This window comes from Bufo gargarizans, chromosome 2 (assembly GCF_014858855.1).
Source record: "Bufo gargarizans isolate SCDJY-AF-19 chromosome 2, ASM1485885v1, whole genome shotgun sequence".
NCBI classification, from domain to species: Eukaryota; Metazoa; Chordata; class Amphibia; order Anura; family Bufonidae; genus Bufo; species Bufo gargarizans.
In genome coordinates this window covers 383,138,837-383,159,493 of record NC_058081.1, presented here as the reverse complement: position 1 = coordinate 383,159,493, position 20,657 = coordinate 383,138,837, and the positions used below count along the sequence as shown (strand labels likewise).

Sequence of the window (20,657 nt, the reverse complement as noted above, 5' to 3'; positions counted from 1 at the left end):
CACCATGAGTTTAAACTAGCAGCCTTTGCAGACGACCTACTGATCCTAACCACCAACCCCCACACTTCCATGCCCAGAATTATATCGAAACTCTCCTTATTCGGTTCTTTATCCAACTTCAAGGTTAACCCTTCAAAGTCTCAAATTCTCCATATGGGTTTATCTCCCCTAACTCTTTCATCCCTCCGTATAAACTCCCCATTTAATTAGCATACCCAACTATTAACTTACCTGGGAGTCAGGATCTCCCCTCACCTGTCGGAACTATTCAGCTTGAATTTCAAACCTCTCCTAGCATCTATACAAACCCAAATAGACTCGCTAGATTTTCCATACCTATCTTGGTTTGGAAGGAAAAATATTTTAATGTCCCTAATTATCCCCAGACTCACCTACTTAATGCAAGTACTCCCTATAGAAATTCCCAAATCTTTCTTTGCCACTCTAAATAAGCTTATAAGAAAATTTATTTGGAGCGGTAAACACCCACGCATCTCATTCCTTACATTAACTAAACCTAAAGCTAGGGGCGGTATTGGACTTCCCGACCCAGAGACATACATGAAAGCTATACAGCTTTCTCGGGTTGTTGACTGGATTAGACATCCCCCTCATAAATCCTGGCTCATACTGGAAAATGCCTTCTTATCCTCCCCCATTAGGGCTCTTGTACTAGCTGACAAACTATCCCCCCTCTCTTGGCTCTATTTCGAATCCTCTTACTCGAAATACATTAAAAGTTTGGAAAAAGTTTCTCACTCTCGTCTAAGGTTTTAAATTTGCCCTCTCCCCTTCTCCAGATAAGAGATCTTGTTAATTTAGCTCCTAAGGACTTGAGAGATAGCAGCCCCCTGGCTATACGTTCCCTCGACGTTCCTGTGTCTCAGCTCCTGGATCCAAACGGGTGTGTGCTCTCAGACTTAGAAATTGGTAAAGTCTTAGGCACACAGATCCACAACCCTGTCCTTATGAGCTTCATTAAAACCGAATCTCTCCTCCTTGCAAAAAAGACCTCCTCTTCCGACAATATCTGTTGGTTCGAAGATTTGATCAGTAACAAGAAATACCCTCCTAAAATTGTGTCCACAATTTATAGACACCTGATGTCCCCCTCCTCTGCTCCCAAACCTGCGATAATTGGTTTGTGGGAAAAAGACCTCCAAAGAACCCTGACACCTCTTGAAATAGCCAAAGCTCTAAATGCCCCAGATAAGCTCTCCAGGTGTGTGCGTATCCAGGAAAACAGTTATAAAGTCCTTATGAGGTGGTACAAGACTCCTGAATAAGACTTGCCTATACAACCCTACTGCCTCAGATAGGTGCTGGCGATGCTGCAAAACCAAAGGGTCGTTTCTACACATCTGGTGGTCTTGCGAGCTGATCAACCCGTGGTGGCTTACCTTGATCGGATTGTGCAACCAGATCTGTCAGACTTCCTTCCCCTGCTCACCGGATATGGCCCTATTATCCCTAGGACTAGGGGGGGTTAACTCACGTAAGTTCACTCTCTTTTCGCTTTTGATAGCGGCCAGATTAATTTTACCAACTTACTGGCTGTCCTCTGAAGTTCCTAGTGTGGAACAATGGTCTAATAGAGTTGACCAGATCTACAGAATGGAGGAGATCTCCCACTGGGAATCCCGCACCAGACACACCTTTCTCCAGATCTGGTCCCCTTGGAAAGCCTATAGGAACTTCCCTTAACTCTTCTCCTCTGCCCCCTAGTTCCTGGACCACTGTCTCAATCCAATGTCGCAGTACAATGCCTCAGTACCTTGTCTTCTTACTAATGGCTCTCGTTCCTGCACCGTGTCGATATAACCCTCAATAATGTTATTGTCAATACTACTGTCAATACTATTACCTTACCATCCTGTCACAAAGTTTGGTTAACTTAATGTTATTGTTTATCTTTATTTGACATCCGCTCTTATGCGGCCTCCCAGGCCTTTCTTCGTGTGTACAAATGCACAATGTATTTTTTGCATTTTGAACGTCAATACCACATGTGTACAACTTTCGATATTGTATACTATTCAATGCTCTCTGTTATTATTATAACTATGAAAATATAAAAACAATAAAAATTGTCAATAAAAAAAAAAAAAAAAGAAAGCAGCATGGACTCCCCATGCTCAGGACTCTTTCCTAGCAACTTCTCTGGTTGCACTTTTGTCTGCTCACAATTCAGACTGTCCGATAGTGAGACTCTACCTACCATTACCTCATGGACGTTTAGCTGAGAGTCCTCTGGCTTTTCCCTTTTAGGAAACGGAACATGTAGAACAAGTGAGGGGCAGTAACGTATTAAAACTTAGAGTTTATTTGGACTGTTTTAAGAAAAAGCCCCTACCAGACAAACAAGACAAACAACAATCAACAGTATGGGACCCACATGGGTGAGTCGCCAACGCTCTGGTCCGCTAGCAGTTATACAGAGAAGCGGAGCTGAACGACAAATAAACACTGAATACAGTCTTTTGGCAAGGCGCCACAGACTAGTAGAAATGCCAAGAGGCAAATAAAAGGGTGGATCTTACCGGTGGTGCCAGTCAGGACCTTGTAGTTCAAAACCCTGAAGGTTGACGGGCTTCTCGGATCCGAAAAACATGTCCTCTATTCAATTTCACCTGGTGCCAGGGGCTGCAGGGAGAATCTGTCCCTGTTTTTGCCCTACTTGGCCTGTAAGTCCCTAGGTGCCTCCTAACACGGGGTCCTTTCCCCGCAAGGGGTGGCCTCGTCCGGAACCTGACCCTAATAAATGAACCCTAAATGGCCCTATAGGGACAAAGAAATTGGCCCCAAGGGTGATGGTAGCTAATAGGGTGAAAATTGGTATGGTGGATATATTCTATATACCTACGCGTTTCATTTAATAAGGAATATATCAAAGCTATAGAGAATACCTCCACTTCATAAAGACAGGATGGAGACCCCCTAACTCATCAGGGGACAGGGGTCGTGGGTGGAGGGGAATGTCTATACCCTTAACCTACTGTGGTAGTTATAGTGGGAGAGGGTAAGCCATAAAGGTTGCGCAGACCTGACTAGACCAGTATGGTCCAAAATCAGTCCGGATACCTGTGGATAATGAAATAACAAAACAAAACCCATTCAGATATTGAACCTACCAACAGCTAATATACTTATGGCATAAGGATAAAAGGGTTTACTTACTATTGAAGTCATGGAAGGCGTGTGGCCAGTGTCATGGGAAGCGGGAATGTGGTCTGAATACCCGCCTCTTGTATCGGCATCTGTCTGCGCTGCTATGGGCGCCAGTAAGTTTAAATGGATGGGGCTGTCTGGTGGTGCGCCTGCGTGAGGAGTGCGGCCGCCATCATGTGACTACACGTGTGTCAGCTGACGCCGCGATCCACCTCCTACCCAGCGCATGCATACATATTAAGTATGCAGCCCGACTACCGCGCAATTGCTGTGACGTAATGATGAGCGTCACAGCCAGGGAAATCCTACCAATCCGGGCGCGGCGTCGGCTGTGTAATAGGAATAGCAAAGGTGGGAGGAGTCGCCGGATAGTGCAGGCGACTCCTGCTACTTCACCTATGCATGTTGGTGGTGATTGAAGAATTCACCCTCAACATGGGACCCAGGGGGGGCATTAAATGACAGGCGATCCCCCTGGGACCCAGACAGGGCTTAGTGGCCACCTGAAGTATAAAGACAATTAAGACGAGATAGCAAAAAGGGTGTTGTCATCTGGATGGTTTGGTCAGCTAGGGTGTAGTGATCACATTAGGACAAGTGAGCAACTACACGCTCTAGATAAAATGAATCATTAGGGGACATAATGGTCTTAATGGCACTGTCGGGTGCTCAAATGCGTGGATAGTGCGCTCAAAAGACCGTCAGACATTTCATGCCTAAGTAATGCGGTCAGGAGACCCCTGCTGTTGAGAGACAGTAGCATACACACACGCTTGCATGTATACAAATGTGTGGGAGACTGGGGATGGTCACAGGAAGCACCCAAATTGTAGCTGGTCATTCAATCCATTGGGGTTGGTGGTATTCAGCCTGAATATCCACCAACACTCCCTCTGGAGAATCTTCTTGTCCCAGTCTCCTCCACGTGGTGGCTTCCTCACAGCTTCCAACCCTACAAACGTGACACCTGACGACCGCCCGTCGTGTACAGAGTGGATGTGTCTAGCTACTGGGGTGTCCCTATTGTTACGGATGTCACCCAGGTGCTCACCTATGCGTACCCGTAGCTCCCTACGGATTTTGCCGACATACCTGATGCCGCATTCACAGGTGAGTAGGTAGACAACTCCTGCGGTACGGCAATTAATGAAATCCTGTATATGGTGAACGGGATCAGTAGGACCAACCGCAACCGTTTTGCCCTGGGTGACATACTTACAGAAACTGCACCGCCCACATTTGAAACAACCATTCATGGGTTTGTCCAGCCACGTCTTCTTTTTAGGGGGGTTATAGTGGCTGTGCACAAATTGGTCCCTCAAGTTGGTTCCTCTCCTGAAGGTCACTGATGGATAGGGACCCACAACATCTGTCAGGTCCGGATCCATCAGGAGGGTGTCCCAATTGCGTGCTAAGATCTCCATGATCTGTCTAGCCGCAGAATTAAATGTGCCAATGATCGGTAACTTTTTGTTGTTGTTGTTGTGGATCGGTTTTCGGACCCCCAGTGGGATGTAGGAGAGTGGTCCGTGTCTCCTGTCTGGCCCTTTGATAGGCCTTTCTTAGTGTATTGTCCGGGTACCCCCGTGCGCGGAATCGCTGTCTTAGCTCAACAGAACAGCGGGGTATATGTCGATCGTATACTAGGTCCATTCGTACAATCTCTCCCATCTTATGTGAGAGATACGGGGGACCTCCTCTCTAAATTGGAAAATATTAACCTCGAATCCAATTGGCTTCTGGCATCGATCGATGTCGAGGCATTGTATTCCTCAATTCCCCATGATAGAGGGGGGCGGTCGTCAGGTGTCACGTTTGTAGGGTTGGAAGCTGTGAGGAAGCCACCACGTGGAGGAGACTGGGACAAGAAGATTCTCCAGAGGGAGTGTTGGTGGATATTCAGGCTGAATACCACCAACCCCAATGGATTGAATGACCAGCTACAATTTGGGTGCTTCCTGTGACCATCCCCAGTCTCCCACACATTTGTATACATGCAAGCGTGTGTGTATGCTACTGTCTCTCAACAGCAGGGGTCTCCTGACCGCATTACTTAGGCATGAAATGTCTGACGGTCTTTTGAGCGCACTATCCTCGCATTTGAGCACCCGACAGTGCCATTAAGACCATTATGTCCCCTAATGATTCATTTTATCTAGAGCGTGTAGTTGCTCACTTGTCCTAATGTGATCACTACACCCTAGCCGACCAAACCATCCAGATGACAACACCCTTTTTGCTATCTCGTCTTAATTGTCTTTATACTTCAGGTGGCCACTAAGCCCTGTCTGGGTCCCAGGGGGATCGCCTGTCATTTAATGTCCCCCCTGGGTCCCATGTTGAGGGTGAATTCTTCAATCACCACCAACATGCATAGGTGAAGTAGCAGGAGTCGCCTGCACTATCCGGCGACTCCTCCCACCTTTGCTATTCCTATTACACAGCCGACGCCGCGCCCGGATTGGTAGGATTTCCCTGGCTGTGACGCTCATCATTACGTCACAGCAATTGCGCGGTAGTCGGGCTGCATACTTAATATGTATGCATGCGCTGGGTAGGAGGCGGATCGCGGCGTCAGCTGACACACGTGTAGTCACATGACGGCGGCCGCACTCCTCACGCAGGCGCACCACCAGACAGCCCCATCCATTTAAACTTACTGGCGCCCATAGCAGCGCAGACAGACGCCGATACAAGAGGCGGGTAGTCAGACCACACTCCCGCTGCCCATGGCACTGGCCACACGCCTTCCATGACTTCAATAGTAAGTAAACCCTTTTATCCTTATGCCATAAGTATATTAGCTGTTGGTAGGTTCAATATCTGAATGGGTTTTGTTTTGTTATTTCATTATCCACAGGTATCCGGACTGATTTTGGACCATACTGGTCTAGTCAGGTCTGCGCAACCTTTATGGCTTACCCTCTCCCACTATAACTACCACAGTAGGTTAAGGGTATAGACATTCCCCTCCACCCACGACCCCTGTCCCCTGATGAGTTAGGGGGTCTCCATCCTGTCTTTACGAAGTGGAGGTATTCTCTATAGCTTTGATATATTCCTTATTAAATGAAACGCGTAGGGACATAGAATATATCCACCATACCAATTTTCACCCTATTAGCTACCATCACCCTTGGGGCCAATTTCTTTGTCCCTATAGGGCCATTTAGGGTTCATTTATTAGGGTCAGGTTCCGGACGAGGCCACCCCTTGCGGGGAAAGGACCCCGTGTTAGGAGGCACCTAGGGACTTACAGGCCAAGTAGGGCAAAAACAGGGACAGATTCTCCCTGCAGCCCCTGGCACCAGGTGAAATTGAATAGAGGACATGTTTTTCGGATCCGAGAAGCCCCTCAACCTTCAGGGTTTTGAACTACAAGGTCCTGACTGGCACCACCGGTAAGATCCACCCTTTTATTTGCCTCTTGGCATTTCTACTAGTCTGTGGCGCCTTGCCAAAAGACTGTATTCAGTGTTTATTTGTCGTTCAGCTCCGCTTCTCTGTATAATTGCTAGCGGACCAGAGCGTTGGCGACTCACCCACGTGGGTCCCATACTGTTGATTGTTGTTTGTCTGGTAGGGGCTTTTTCTTAAAACAGTCCAAATAAACTCTAAGTTTTAATACGTTACTGCCCCTCACTTGTTCTACATATTCTTTGTCACAGAGCAGTATACCTTGGGAGAGTGTTTACACACTATCTCCCTCTAGGGACCACCTTTTTGTTTATTTAGGAAACGGAACAGCATGCTCTGCAGCCTGATCTGGGACCATGTCTCCCTTCTACAACTGCCAGAAATATGGGAAGTCTCTGCCCAGGATGAACTCCACCTTAAGCTCAGCACACTTTAACAGTTCATGTTGTACAGTTCCATAATCAGTCATAAAAGTAAGAAATGCAGTCTTACCAGTTTCTGGACCTGTCTTAAGGAACATCTGTACCTCTGGAAGTACCTTTGACACTCTTTGGCGACAATCCAGCTCCACCAATAGTGAGATTCCACCCACCAACAATTTGCATGTCTTGCTCTGCAATTCCTCTGACAATCCGGTGCACACTTTCCCACTTGACGGCATCTCCAGCAGCCCTCCCTCTGGTGCTAGACAGCTGCATGCTATAGTGGTTGGTTGCTCCTAGCAACGGCATTACAACAACTCCACACATCCTCTCTAGGACCCTGTACACATTTGCAGGGAACATACGAATTAAGAGCAGAGTGGCTCGTCATCTCACTTTGCTCCCGTTGGTTTCCCTTAGCAACGGCACACATCACCTTTTTCTCTGGAACTCCCGACACATCACCAACACCTTGGACCTTTACAACGTGTCCACTCAGCGTTAAAGACTTTCTCTCCAGGGCCAACTGCAATTGCGCCTTCAAAGTCTCTCGCTCTGCATTAAACTTCACCATTTCAGCTTGGGTACATCCCATCTCTGTGGCCAGGTTTTCCTGCTGTTTTATCTGCCACAACCGTCTGACATATTCTTCCATGAGACCCATGGTAACAGACTTTTCAGTAAGCAAGTCTACTTTATCAGAGACCACAGCCTCCAGGTGGCTCTTTCTTTTTCTAGAGACAATCTGTCACATTTATTTTTCACTGCAGACATCACAGTCTCATCAGCAGAGATCATTGGGCTTCTGGCCCTTTAAGCGCTACAGAACCCAGCTTCACATGACATTTTCATGCCATAGCATACCTCCACCATATGTGACATCTCGGGGTCACTTAGCTCTCCAGGATTGCCATATTATCCGCTTAGACGGTTGGCACACCTCAAGAAGCCACTCCAACACTGCAGATTTGGGTCCAAACTGGCCACGACCAGCTTTGTCACTTTATTAGCAGACCAAACATAAATCATAAACACATGGAATATCAGGCAGCCAATCAGTAAACATCAGCACTCATGAATGTGTACAAACTCACAGCAGGGAAACTAGGGATTGTGGGTTTTGTAGTTTTGTGAGGGAAGATCAGGCGCCATGACACTCTCTCATGCAGGAGCTTCTAGACAAATGGATTGCAATGGTAAATTAAAACTCTGGTTATATGTATAGGTATGGGTTCTGGTAGGGTCACAGCTTGCAGCCTTAATGCAGTTTTTCAAAAATTAAGTTACTTTACCGGAATACCCCATTACAGGGATCTCAAGTCTCCCGGATGTTCAGGGAGTCTCGCGCTATTACATAGTGGCTCCCTGACGCCCGCATGTGAAACAATATATCTCGGAAAGGTTTACTCGTAGTAAACCTTTCCGGCAACCTGTAGCAGAGTCCCCTTCTTGGCGCGTGCGCACAGTGCAAGAAGAAGCCGATGCCAGCAGTCCGCAACGGCGCATCAGGCTGAGCCTGTGCGCACGTGCGGGATCTCAAAGCGGGAGGAGGGGGAGAGAGAGAGAGGCGGCACTGAGGAGTAGAAGGCGGCGCTGGGCATGAATGGCGATGCGTGTTGTCGGGCACCATGCATCCACAGACTTCCCCTGGTCACCTTAATTCAATGATTGACAGGTTAGTAAAACCTGTTTTTCCGCAGAATAAAGCCACAAATAGCTTTTATAAGACCACTTTAGAAATCAGAATGCTACCCTGGACATGAACATATGTTTAGCTCACAGAGCTTATAGGTGGTGACAGAATCCCTTTAATCATATACATAAATATGATAATTTGGGGCAGGGTAATGAGCCCAGTCCTCCACACCATAGAGCAAAGTGTGCAGATACTGCATATGTTTGGAAAATGTAATAAAACGTTCGTGAAAAAAGAAAACCTCCCGGAAATGAGTTTTTGCAGGTTGGGATGTCTGTCTTTAATGATTGATGCACATACCGTATTTTCTGCTTTATAAGCGGGAAAAATGTCAGTGCGTCTTATGAAGGGAATAGTGCAATTTTTACATGGTTGACACGGATACATTGTAGGCCGCACTGTGTGGCGTAGCGGCCTGCAATGTACTGGTTACAGTTCTATAATGCAGGGTGGGAGGAGGGGCTGGAGGCCGGCAACTGCTGTTGCACTCGCGGCAGGTCCCGGTGCAATCACGGTACTCCATTACACCATGCCCTGCTCACAGTAGTTTTCACATGTAAAGTCCATTAATTTAAACTAATACCTGTAGTAGTAGTACTCTGTGTCAAAACAGCAGGCAGGCCGGCAGCATCACGTCACTCACTCAGTCACAATTACTACTACAGGCATTAGTTTTGCAAAGGAGCGCCACTGCATAAGGATTAAATAAATGGACTTTACATGTGAAAACTGCTGTGAACGGGTCCTGGTGTAATGGAGTACAGTGACTGCACCGGGCCCCGCCGCAAGTGCAACAGCAGTTGCCCTCCTCCCACCCGCATCATAGAACTGTAACTGGTACATCGCAGGTGTAATTGGGTCACTATTCACACAGGTACATGAGGGGACACATAAATAACTTAATACTGTGACACATAGGGCCATGAGGGGACAAGCATAAGGTGCCATATGTGTGTCATCCACATAACAGTGTCATTCACAGATCCCCCATAACAGTGTCATTCACAGATCCCCAATAACAGTGTCATCAACAGATTCCCCCATAGCAGTATATCATCCACAGATCCCACCCATAACAGTGCGTCAACCACAGGTGCCCCATAACAGTGTCATCCACAGATGCCCCCATAATAGTGTGTCATCCACACATCTTTGCATAACAGTGTGTCATCCACAGATCTTCCCATAACAGTGTCATCCACAGATCCCCATAGCAGTGTATCATCCACAGATCCCCCATAACAGTGTCATCAACAGATTCCCCATAACAGTGTCATCAACAGATTCCCCATAACAGTGTCATCAACAGATTCCCCATAACAGTGTCATCAACAGATTCCCCCATAGCAGTATATCATCCACAGATCCCACCCATAACAGTGCGTCATCCACAGGTGCCCCATAACAGTGTCATCCACAGATGCCCCCATAATAGTGTGTCATCCACACATCTTTGCATAACAGTGTGTCATTCACGGATCTTCCCATAACAGTGGCATCCACAGATCCCCCATAATAGTGTCATCCTCAGATCCCCCATAAAAGTGTCATCCACAGAACACCATCAGTCCAAAACCCACCAAAAACACAACTTTTAGTACAAAGTATTTTATTTCTTACTTTCCTCCTCAAAAACCTAGGTGCGTCTTATCAGGTGCGTCTTATAAAGCGAAAAATACAGTAGTTTCGTTTAGAAATTTAGTGAAATAAATTGATCTGAAAATCTTTGGTGATTATAAAATTTGGCGATTATAAAAAACTTTAGAACGGTTTTCCCAACTCAGAGATGTATTAGATTTATCTATCAGACATTTAGTCTGATAGATGCAGGTCCAACCTCTGGAACTGCAATTTATGTAAAGAATGGAGTCCCACACACTTGCATGTCTGACTCCCATAGAAGTAAATGGAGAAAACGGCATAAATACACAGTACTTCTATATTCATTCTCCTCCTGGATATAAATCTACCTCACTAGGAGGACCTCAGTTCTCCACATAGGTGCAGATTCTATAGGTGGGACCCACTGTCAAACATTTATATAATCTGTGGAGATGCCATACATATTTGAGTTAGTTCTGCATTACCATATTGTACATTTTTATTTGGTTTGGATGACAGACACCTATTATTATAAAAGAAAAATTTGAATACTGATTTATACTCTTTCAGGATTATTCCAGAATCTCCTCAGTGGCTAATATCTCAGGGAAGGATAGAAGAAGCAGAGGCTATAATAAGGAAGGCAGCTAAACAAAATAAGATGTCTGTACCTGCTATTATCTTTGGAACTGCTGAGGTAAAGTATGTAATAGTGTCTGTGGAGCTGATACCTTCCTCTCCGTTAGATGGATTTCTGAGGGTATATTCTCTCTTCATAGCTGGATGGCACCAAACAGCGCCAAATCAGACGTTATACTTTCTTGGATCTACTGAAGACCAGCAACATAGCAATCATCACAGTACTTACAATCTTTTTTTGGTGAGTTATGACTTCAGATATGATACTGTGTAATTTGTTATATTAATAAAGCCCTCTGACACGTCTTAATTGGCATACTGCATAGTGAAGTGCTGTACCACAGGGAAAAATGAGAAGTGATGCTCCAAAATTAAATATGACTGATGTGTTTATATACATACAGTACAGACCAAAAGTTTGGACACACCTTCTCATTCAAAGAGTTTTCTTTATTTTCATGACTATGAAAATTGTAGATTCACACTGAAGGCATCAAAACTATGAATTAACACATGTGGAATTATATACATAACAAAAAAATGTGAAACAACTGAAAATATGTCATATTCTAGGTTCTTCAAAGTAGCCACCTTTTGCTTTGATTAATGCTTTGCACACTCTTGGCATTCTCTTGTTGAGCTTCAAGAGGTAGTCATCTGAAATGGTTTTCACCTCACAGGTGTGCCCTGTCAGGTTTAATAAGTGGGATTTCTTGCCTTATATGCCCACGCCATGACACTACCACCACCATTCACTGATGAGGTGGTATGCTTAGGATCATGAGCAGTTCCTTTCCTTCTCCTTACTCTTCTCTTCCCATCTCTCTGGTATAAGTTGATCTTGGTCTCATCTGTCCATAGGATGTTTTTCCAGAACTGTGAATGATTTTTTAGATGTCGTTTGGCATCTGCCCTTGCTGTTTTTGAGGCTCACCAATGGTTTACATCTTGTGGTGAACCCTCTGTAGTCACTCTGGTGAAGTCTTCTCTTGATTGTTAACTTTGACACACATACACCTACCTCCTGGAGAGTGTTCTTGATCTGGCCAACTGTTGTGAAGGGTGTTTTCTTCACCAGGGAAAGAATTCTTCGGTCATCCACGACAGTTGTTCCGTGGTCTACCGGGTCTTTTGGTGTTGCTGAGCTCACCCATGTGTTCCTGCTTTTTAATAATAAAAACACCAAGTTGGAGCTCACCTCACCATACACCACCGAGGAGCACGGACACTGAACCGGAACCAAGGCTGAGAAATAGCAAAAAGAAGTAGATTGTCCAGCTTAACCTCGCAGTGCATATTTTATTAGGAAACGTGCTTAAAAACTAAACATCAGGCTCATTTCATCAACATGTTTCGGATCAACATATATTACAGATCCTTCCTCATGACATAGGAAATAAGACTGACAAATCTTATATAAAGAGTACAAGCAATTATTCAGCTGTGGATTATTAATTGGTCAATTAGACTGCTTTCACCCCACCCACAGCATATACCACTGAGACACAGGAACAGAACTGCATGAGAAGAGATATGCTCAGTGGTATATGCTGTGAAAGCAGTCTAATTGACCAAATAATAATCCACAGCTGAATAATTGCTTTTACTCTTTATATAAGATTTGTCAGTCTTATTTCCTATGTCATGAGGAAGGATCTGTAATATATGTTGATCCGAAACATGTTGATGAAATGAGCCTGATGTTTGGTTTTTAAGCACGTTTCCTAATAAAATACGCACTGCGAGGTGAAGCTGGACAATCTACTTCTTTTTGCTTTTTAATAATGTTCCAAACAGTTGTTTTGGCCATGTCTAATGTTTTTGCTATCTCTCTGATCGGTTTGTTTTGCTTTTTCAGCCTAATTATGGCTTGCTTCACTGATAGTGAGAGCTATTTGGATCTCATCTTGAGAGTTGACAGCAACAGATTCCAAATGCAAATAGCACACTTGAAGTGAACTCTGGACCTTTTATCTGCTCTTTATAATTGGGATAATGAGGGAATAACACACACCTGGCCATGAAACAGCTGAGAAGCCAATTGTCCCATTACTTTTGGCCCTTTAACAAGTGGGAGGCACATATGCAAACTGTTGTAATTCCTACACCGTTCACCTGATTTGGATGTAAATACACTCAAATTAAAGCTGACAGTCTGAGTTAAAGCACATCTTGTTTGTTTCATTTCAAATACATTGTGGTAGTGTATAGAGCCAAAAATGTTAGAATCGTGTCGATGTACCAATATTTATGGACCTGACTATATATATATATATATATATATATACATATATATATATATATATATATATATATATATAGCATTGGGACTAAACATGAGAGATTCTTAAAATTTGGTTTGTGTCCGATTTATTGAATTTGTCACAAATCAGAGTTGCTCCAATTGGCCTGAAAATTGGTACATGCATGGGACTTTCTCTGTTTGGGTCCCCAACAGCTACGGGACGGCCAGCAAGATATGCAGGCTGTTCTTCTCCTGCCATCCCGCATTCCATCAGTGTTTCCTCTAGGCTAAATATCAGGGGGATTACATAATTGATGCTGTTATCCCTACTGACAAATCTGGTGGCTCTTCAAAGGGCCTGGGTACGCAACAGGTGTATCTGATGAGCTGCCACTGCTTGAGCTCAAAACAACATAGGCCCTGTTGAGGTGGTCCGGTGCATGATAAAATCATTCACCACTTTACATTACTCGAGCATATGTTAGGTGGATTTCCAGCCAGTTGGAAAGTCGCAGATCAAGCAATGCAATGGCAGACCGTTCTGTTATTGCAAATTTAGGAAGGCGTTCCTTTCCCCATAAAAATGGCTGAAATATGAGGACAGTCTACTGGACATGGCCAGCGCCCTCTTCAAGCCACTGTACTTTTTCAAAAAGGGTTGAATGACTAGATTTATCACATGCCCCATTCATGGACCATGTGTTATTTCGCCAAAATGCAGCACAGCCACGATTTTCCTGTGATTGTCAATGTCCACCTTGACCAGTTGAAGTTGGTGGGGAGATAGCCAGCAGCAGGTTTGTTGCTTAATGCAGTTTAGCAAGTGATCAGCTGTGTGGCTACTCTCGCCCAGGTCGATCAGCTCCAACACGGCATGACAACATATGATGTGAGGGAGGAGGAGCAACACTCTGCCCTGCTGCTTTTAGAGACAGAAGGATGTCCATGGAGGAGGTGGATAAGCACCTGGTGTGAGAACCAGACTGACACAAATGTGGAGATATCAATAGGACCTGGCCTTCTTGCTGCGGTGCAGATTCACTGCGAAAAACATTGACTCAGTGGGCCACGAAAGATATGTACTGTCTCTACCCATAACAGCTTCTCCACTGGTTCATTGTGCTGTGCATCTTGCCCCACAGTGAGAATCGCAAGGAATTTTCTCCACCACATGACAATACAGGCACTTGTTAAAGGACCAAAACTAATGGGACAAAATAATAATCATAAATCAAACTTTCACTTTTTAATACTTGGTTGCAAATCCTTTGCAGTCAATTACAGCTTGAAGTCTGGAATGCATAGACATCACCAGATGCCGGGTTTCATCCCTGGTGATGCTTTGCCAGGAGTCTACTGCAACTGTCTTCAGTTCTTGCTTGTTCGTGGGGCATTTTCCCTTCAGTTTTGTCTTCAGAAAGTGGAATGCATGCTCAATCGGATTCAGGTCAGGTGATTAACTTGGCCATTGCATAACATTCCACTTCTTTCCCTTAAAAAACTTACTGAAAAAGTAAATAAACATTTATTCGCTCACCCTTTTGCAGAATTACCCGGACCTCTTGGATCTCCACAGTGCTCTAAAGGAACCCAGGCTTGACTGTGTCAGTTCAGTCCACCCTTTATGCTGTGAATCCTGGACAAATCTTCCGGCACTTGTGGTTAAAAACTGCAAATCACGTTTTAATTTCAATTTTCAAATTTCAAACGCATAAAAAATATCATCATGCAATACAAAAAAAATAAGGCTAGGTGAAGCCATGAGGAAGGATGATGTGTTTCATCTGAAACGCATAGCTTTTTAATGTTTTTTTTTTTGTATTGTAGGATGTTCTCATGCGCTTGAAACCTTCTTATCATGGCAGTCCAAATGCTGACTGTTCTCACACAAGTCATCAACAGGAGGACTATCTTGAGTATCTTCCATAGTATATGGGGTTTTGTTGCCTTCAAAATAAGGCAAGCCACTAGGATTGGGCAGTGAAAACAGAGAGGATTCTACTAATAAGGCTTCTCAGGGGTTGCAAGGAGGGGGAGCCAGAGGAATGTTGTGACCCCTGACTCCAATGCATAGCATCAGACTCAAAGTCAAAGCCAGGGAGAACTGTGGCCTACTACCCCGATGGCTGGTGCTACTAATGCTGTTACTATCCACATTCTGACTCTTGGATGATGTGGCCTGGGTCTTTCGTTTTGTACTCTTCCGTTTTCCAGACATTTTATTATAAGACCTATAAGTAAAAAGTCACAAGTTGTGTACACAAATTATTAACCGCTTCCTGAACAGCGCTGTACACTTACACCGATGGCCGGGACTTTTAAGATGGGTCCGCTTGCAAGTGCAGCAGTGCCATAGTCAATAGACACCTGGGCCTAAGGCTACATTCACACGACTATGTATTTTACAGTTCGCAAAACCATTTACTTTTTTTGCAAAACCATTGTAACAATGCCTATCCTTGTCCGCAAAACGAACAAAAATAGGACATGTTCTATCTTTTTTGCGGGTGTGCTGTACACATTTCTTGTGGACCCGTTTAAATGAATGGATCCGCATCCTATCTGCAAAAAGTGCGGATTGGATGCAGACCAAAAATATGGTCGTGTGAATAGGGCCTAATGTCTGAGACCAAAGGTAATGCTGATCCCGGACATTTAATTATTGAGATGCAGTGGTCAAACGTGACTACAGAATCTGGACTCGCAAAAACCTGGAAGCGCGCACTTTCCAGTGTACTCTGGCTTTCACCTTCCTGCCCCCTTTCCCCCTCGGATGCAGTGTGCGGCATCCTGTCCTCATAAGTGACAAGAGGCTGCAGCACATTAGTTCCCATGGAGCCCGTGCCTGTGGCAGGGCTCCATAGGAATGTAGTGTATTTCTCATACACTTCAATGCTAAATACATTGGAGTCTATGAATCTGAAGAGAATTTTCTAAATTAAAATACATAAACTCTGTAGAGCTCGGCCAGAGTGACCATCGGGTTCTTGCTTTCCTCTTATACCAAGTCCCTTCTCCCCCAATTATTTAGTTTCATGGGACAGCCAACTCTAAAGAGAGAGTGTCCTGGTTTTTCCAAACTTCTTTTATTTAAGAATTATGGAGGCCACTGTGCTCTTTGGAGCGTTCATTGCAGCAGGTTTTTCTGTACCTTTTTCCAAAACTGTGCCTTAACACAATCCTGTCTCTGAGATCTACCAGCAATTATTTCCGTCTCATAGCTTAGTTTTTGCTCTGATATTGTCAGCTGTGAGACCTTATATATACAGGGGTGTGTCTTTCCAAATTATGTCCAATTAACTGAATTTACTACAAGAGGACTCCAATCAAGGTACTGTATAGAAACATCTCAAAGATGATTAAGAGAAATGGGAAGACTGGGTCTGAATACCTATGTCCATGTGAAATTTAAAATTTTACTTGTTAATACATTTCCCAAAAATTTCTAAAATTCTGTTTTCACTTTCTCATTATGGTGTATTAAGTGCAGATTGATTGAGGAAAACTTGCATTTTTTATTTTAGCAAAAGGCAGCAATGTAACAAACTTAAAAAAAAGTGAAATGGTCTGAAGACTTACTGAAATACATTGTGTGTATATTAGGGCTGCGCATCTTCACTCGTCTCACGATTCGATGCGATTACGATTATCAAGTCCACGATTCGATTCGGCGATGCATCACGATGCATCAAGATTATTACCCAAGTCCCCTTGTTTTTCAATTTTACATCAAAAAATTAATTCAATCAGTCAGAAATTGCACAAAAATATTTATTTGTATCTATTGTCAGGCGGATCCGTCTGACAAATGCATTGAAATACCGGGTCTGTCTCTCCGGTGTCATCTGGAAAAACGGATCCGGTGTTTATTTTTTTCACAGATTTAAAGGTCTGCGCAGATCGGAAGAACGGATCCGTCAATGCAGCAATTTTAATGCAGGATCTGGCACTAATACATTTCAATATAAGTTTAAAGCTGGATCCGGCAAGTGTTCAGGATTTTTGGCAGGAGAGAAAACTGTAGCATGCTGCGGTATTCTCTCCGGTCAAAAAACGTAAGAGGGACTGAACTGATGCCTCCTGAACGGATTGCTCTCCATTCAGAATGCATTAGGATAAAACTGGTCAGTTCTTTTCCGGTATTGAGCTCCTAGGACGGAACTCTATGCCGGAAAAGAAAAACGCAAGTGTGAAAGAACCTGAGAGACCATCAGTATGTTAGTCCTGGAGGTTTCAGGTTGATAGATCCTGTGTATGCTACATTGTATCCACAATAACCATCCTCTCAGTAGGGACTGATACACGTGTGAAGGGGCTCTGATGGTGCAGGATCAGTAACTGTCAGTAAATCTGACACCCCAGCAGTTTCAGATCCCTGCCCTTAGCTGAGAGTTGTCAGTGTGGATCACCTCCTGCTGGGAGCAATCTCCTGAATAGTGTGAGATAAATGTAGACATTCCCAGACTGGCCACTAGGGGCCGCTGTTTGACCGCCTTTCATAGACCCGAAACCTAAAGTTCCGTCCACTGTAGACGGAGGGGAAGAATAAGAAGAGAAGAGACACAACCGAAAAAAATAAAGAAGAAACATGGCGCGGGCGGCAAAGGTATGAGAAGCGGCAATATGAGCTGTGTAGGTGGCAGGCGGTAGGTGTATATGCTGTGTAGGTGGCAGGCGCTTTGGAGGTAGATATTACATAGGTGACAAAACTCACCTCGCCGCCAGCCACCGTAACGTCCGCACTGCCGCCTGCTTCTGAGTGTCTGACTGGGAGCCGGAGATGCGCGGAAACCACGCCTCCGGCTCCTCCTCACTCAGTCAGACCTGGCTCACTCAATGTTGTGGCCACCCCCTCTGACACGTCAGCGGGAGGCGGGAAAGAAGGCGCCCAAAAACTTTTTTCCGACTCGGCTGCACGGCGGACGCGACGCTGACGTCATCAACATGCATCGATTATTTAAAGCAACCGTATCGATGCAGAATCGCCGGGGGTCGAATCGCGATGCATCGCTGCATCGATTATATTCGACAGCCCTAGTGTATATACACACAAGCACACAGTATAACTGCTCTGTTTGCTGACCTAACAGAAATAAGTGGCACTGTGCCCAGTCAATTGCTTCTGTCTCTCTATTTTAGTGATCGGTGAGGGGCTCAGCAATTGTATTGTTAGAGGTTCAGCATTTCCTTGCTAAATACCATGACTGTACATAACTCAGATATTTTCAGCAAGGTTCCACAACAGTCTTTATAACAATGTAAGCAACCAATACTCGTGACTCGGCTAAGTTGTTTTTGCTTTATAAAGTTACTATTATTTCCCTAAAGAAAAGGCAGAATCAGGTCTTTGGCTCCTCAGACTCTACCCCACACAAAAGCTGCTGTATTCATACTTAACATTCCGTGAGGCCATATTCTTAAGAATTATCCTGAATCCTCCAATAATTACCAAGCTAAGTGTCACCACATGAGACCACACATAGTGACAGTGGGGGCCATACTACAGTTGTAGTCAACATTAATGGCACTCCTGAATATTATGTACACAATGAAAAATATTTCCTGAAATAAATTGTTTATTGAACTGCTTAGATATACTGTTTATGTACTTTATACAGAAATGTACAAGACATAAAAAAAAGTACGAAATTTAAACCACACCAGGACACGATTACTTGTACCCTTTGTTTAGTTGGAAAGAAAAGAAGAAAAAATCGGACTAATTTGTGATTAATTCGAAATTAGCCTCAACTGTCCATACCTTGTCACTGTTCACATGATTTTAATTACGGTAGCCTTGTTCTTCATTCACTATGGCAAAGAAAAGAGAGTTATCTGATCTGACCAGAAATGCTATTATGATAAAGCACAAGCAGTCTAAAGGATATAAGACTATCTCCAAACACCATGGCTTCCTGGCTTCAACAGTTTGAAATATCAAGAAAGATGCTACTCATGGAACAGTCAGGTAGCTTCCAGGATGTGGTGGAAAGAGGAAAAGTGATGAGAGAACCCTATGAAAGTTGGTTCCAAATTTACAATATCCAAAAACCCTCAGGTTGAGCTTGAGACAACTGGAGTGATGGTTTCAAACTTTGCTATATGCCACACACTGAACAAAACATAGCTATATGGCCCTCATTGCTTAAAGAAAGGAGTTAAAAAAGTAACATGGGCAAACCACAATCCTTCTTTGAAAAAATTCAATGGACAGATGAAACCAAACTAGATTTCTTTGGCAATGCATACCAGCTTTACGTTTATATATATAATGAAGTCAATCCTATAGAGATAAGTGCACCCTACCCACAGTGAAACATGGTGGAAGATCCATAATCTTATAGAATGAAGGTCTTGAACATGTTACAAGAGGATTATCAGAGCATTTTAGAGAAAAATGTGCTCCCAAATATAACGAAATTAGGTTTGAGTCAAACAAAATTGATCTTACAGCAAGATATTAACCCTAACACCCAACATCAAGAAAGAAAAGTTGTGACATTATCGAAACTACTAAATTTGTAGACATACAATGATATGCAAATTATATTTTTTTTAAATGGAAAAAATATTCAAAACATCTCAGAAATACATGTGCTTGCAGACACAATGAGGTTATACAGTAAATGTTTTTCTGAGGAATTCTCTGCCATTCAAATTATTAAAAAACACTGTTGGCAGCTCCCTTTGCAAACGCCAACCAATGATGTCCCAGATGTGCTTGACGGGATACAAGTCTGGAGATACTGTAGGCCATGGTTGCATGTTTATGCCACAATGGCTTCTCACAATAGCACAATCAACATGCTGCCTTGCTCTGTTGAAAAACAGCTCCCGGGACACATTAGAAGAAATTACTGTACCACTGGTTCCACAACCAAATCAATGCAACGCTGGCCTTTTAGTGGTCCTGAAATGAAAACTAGTGAGGTCCAACTACAATATATTATGCCACCCCACAGCAAAATCCTGGTAGGTTTCCTTATGAAGGCCCCTTCGTGGCATTGCCCATGTAGTACCCAGACCTATCTCTGGCTATTATTGCGCCTCAGACAAATGTGGGAATTATCGCTGATGAGGATAGACCTTCAATCCATAAAGATTATATCACATGTCACACCAAAGGTGTTATCTATTACATTAGGTGCCCGTGCGGCAAAATGTATGTGGGACCAAAAGAGAACTCGAGGTCAGAATGAGGGAACACATTAATAACATAAATAAAAAATCAGATAATCATCTGCTATCACGCCACTACACGGAATTCCACCGGGGGAAATTCTTGGGATCCACTTTTGGGGGTATAGAAAGAGTGAAAGAATATAAAAGGGGAGGCGATTTCATCAAAACCAAAACTCTTCTCAGTCCAAACCGACCCTACAAATTACAATCCCCCATTCTTTCCAGATTAATACTAACTCTCTCTTACACACTTAAAGGATTAGTTGGTTTATTGTGTCCACCAGCG

General features: G+C 44.0%; 1 protein-coding gene across 2 annotated transcripts in view; it reads left to right on the top strand.

The window, feature by feature from the left end:
- The window catches only part of LOC122928194 (solute carrier family 22 member 4-like), a 355,141-nt gene that overhangs the window by 205,318 nt on the left and 129,166 nt on the right, over window positions 1-20,657 (top strand). For both annotated transcript variants that reach the window (XM_044280782.1, XM_044280781.1), the window contains exons 5-6: window positions 10,876-11,002; window positions 11,085-11,185. In XM_044280782.1, coding sequence (XP_044136717.1) covers window positions 10,876-11,002; window positions 11,085-11,185 — 228 coding nt within the window. The remainder of the gene's footprint in view (window positions 1-10,875; window positions 11,003-11,084; window positions 11,186-20,657) is intronic.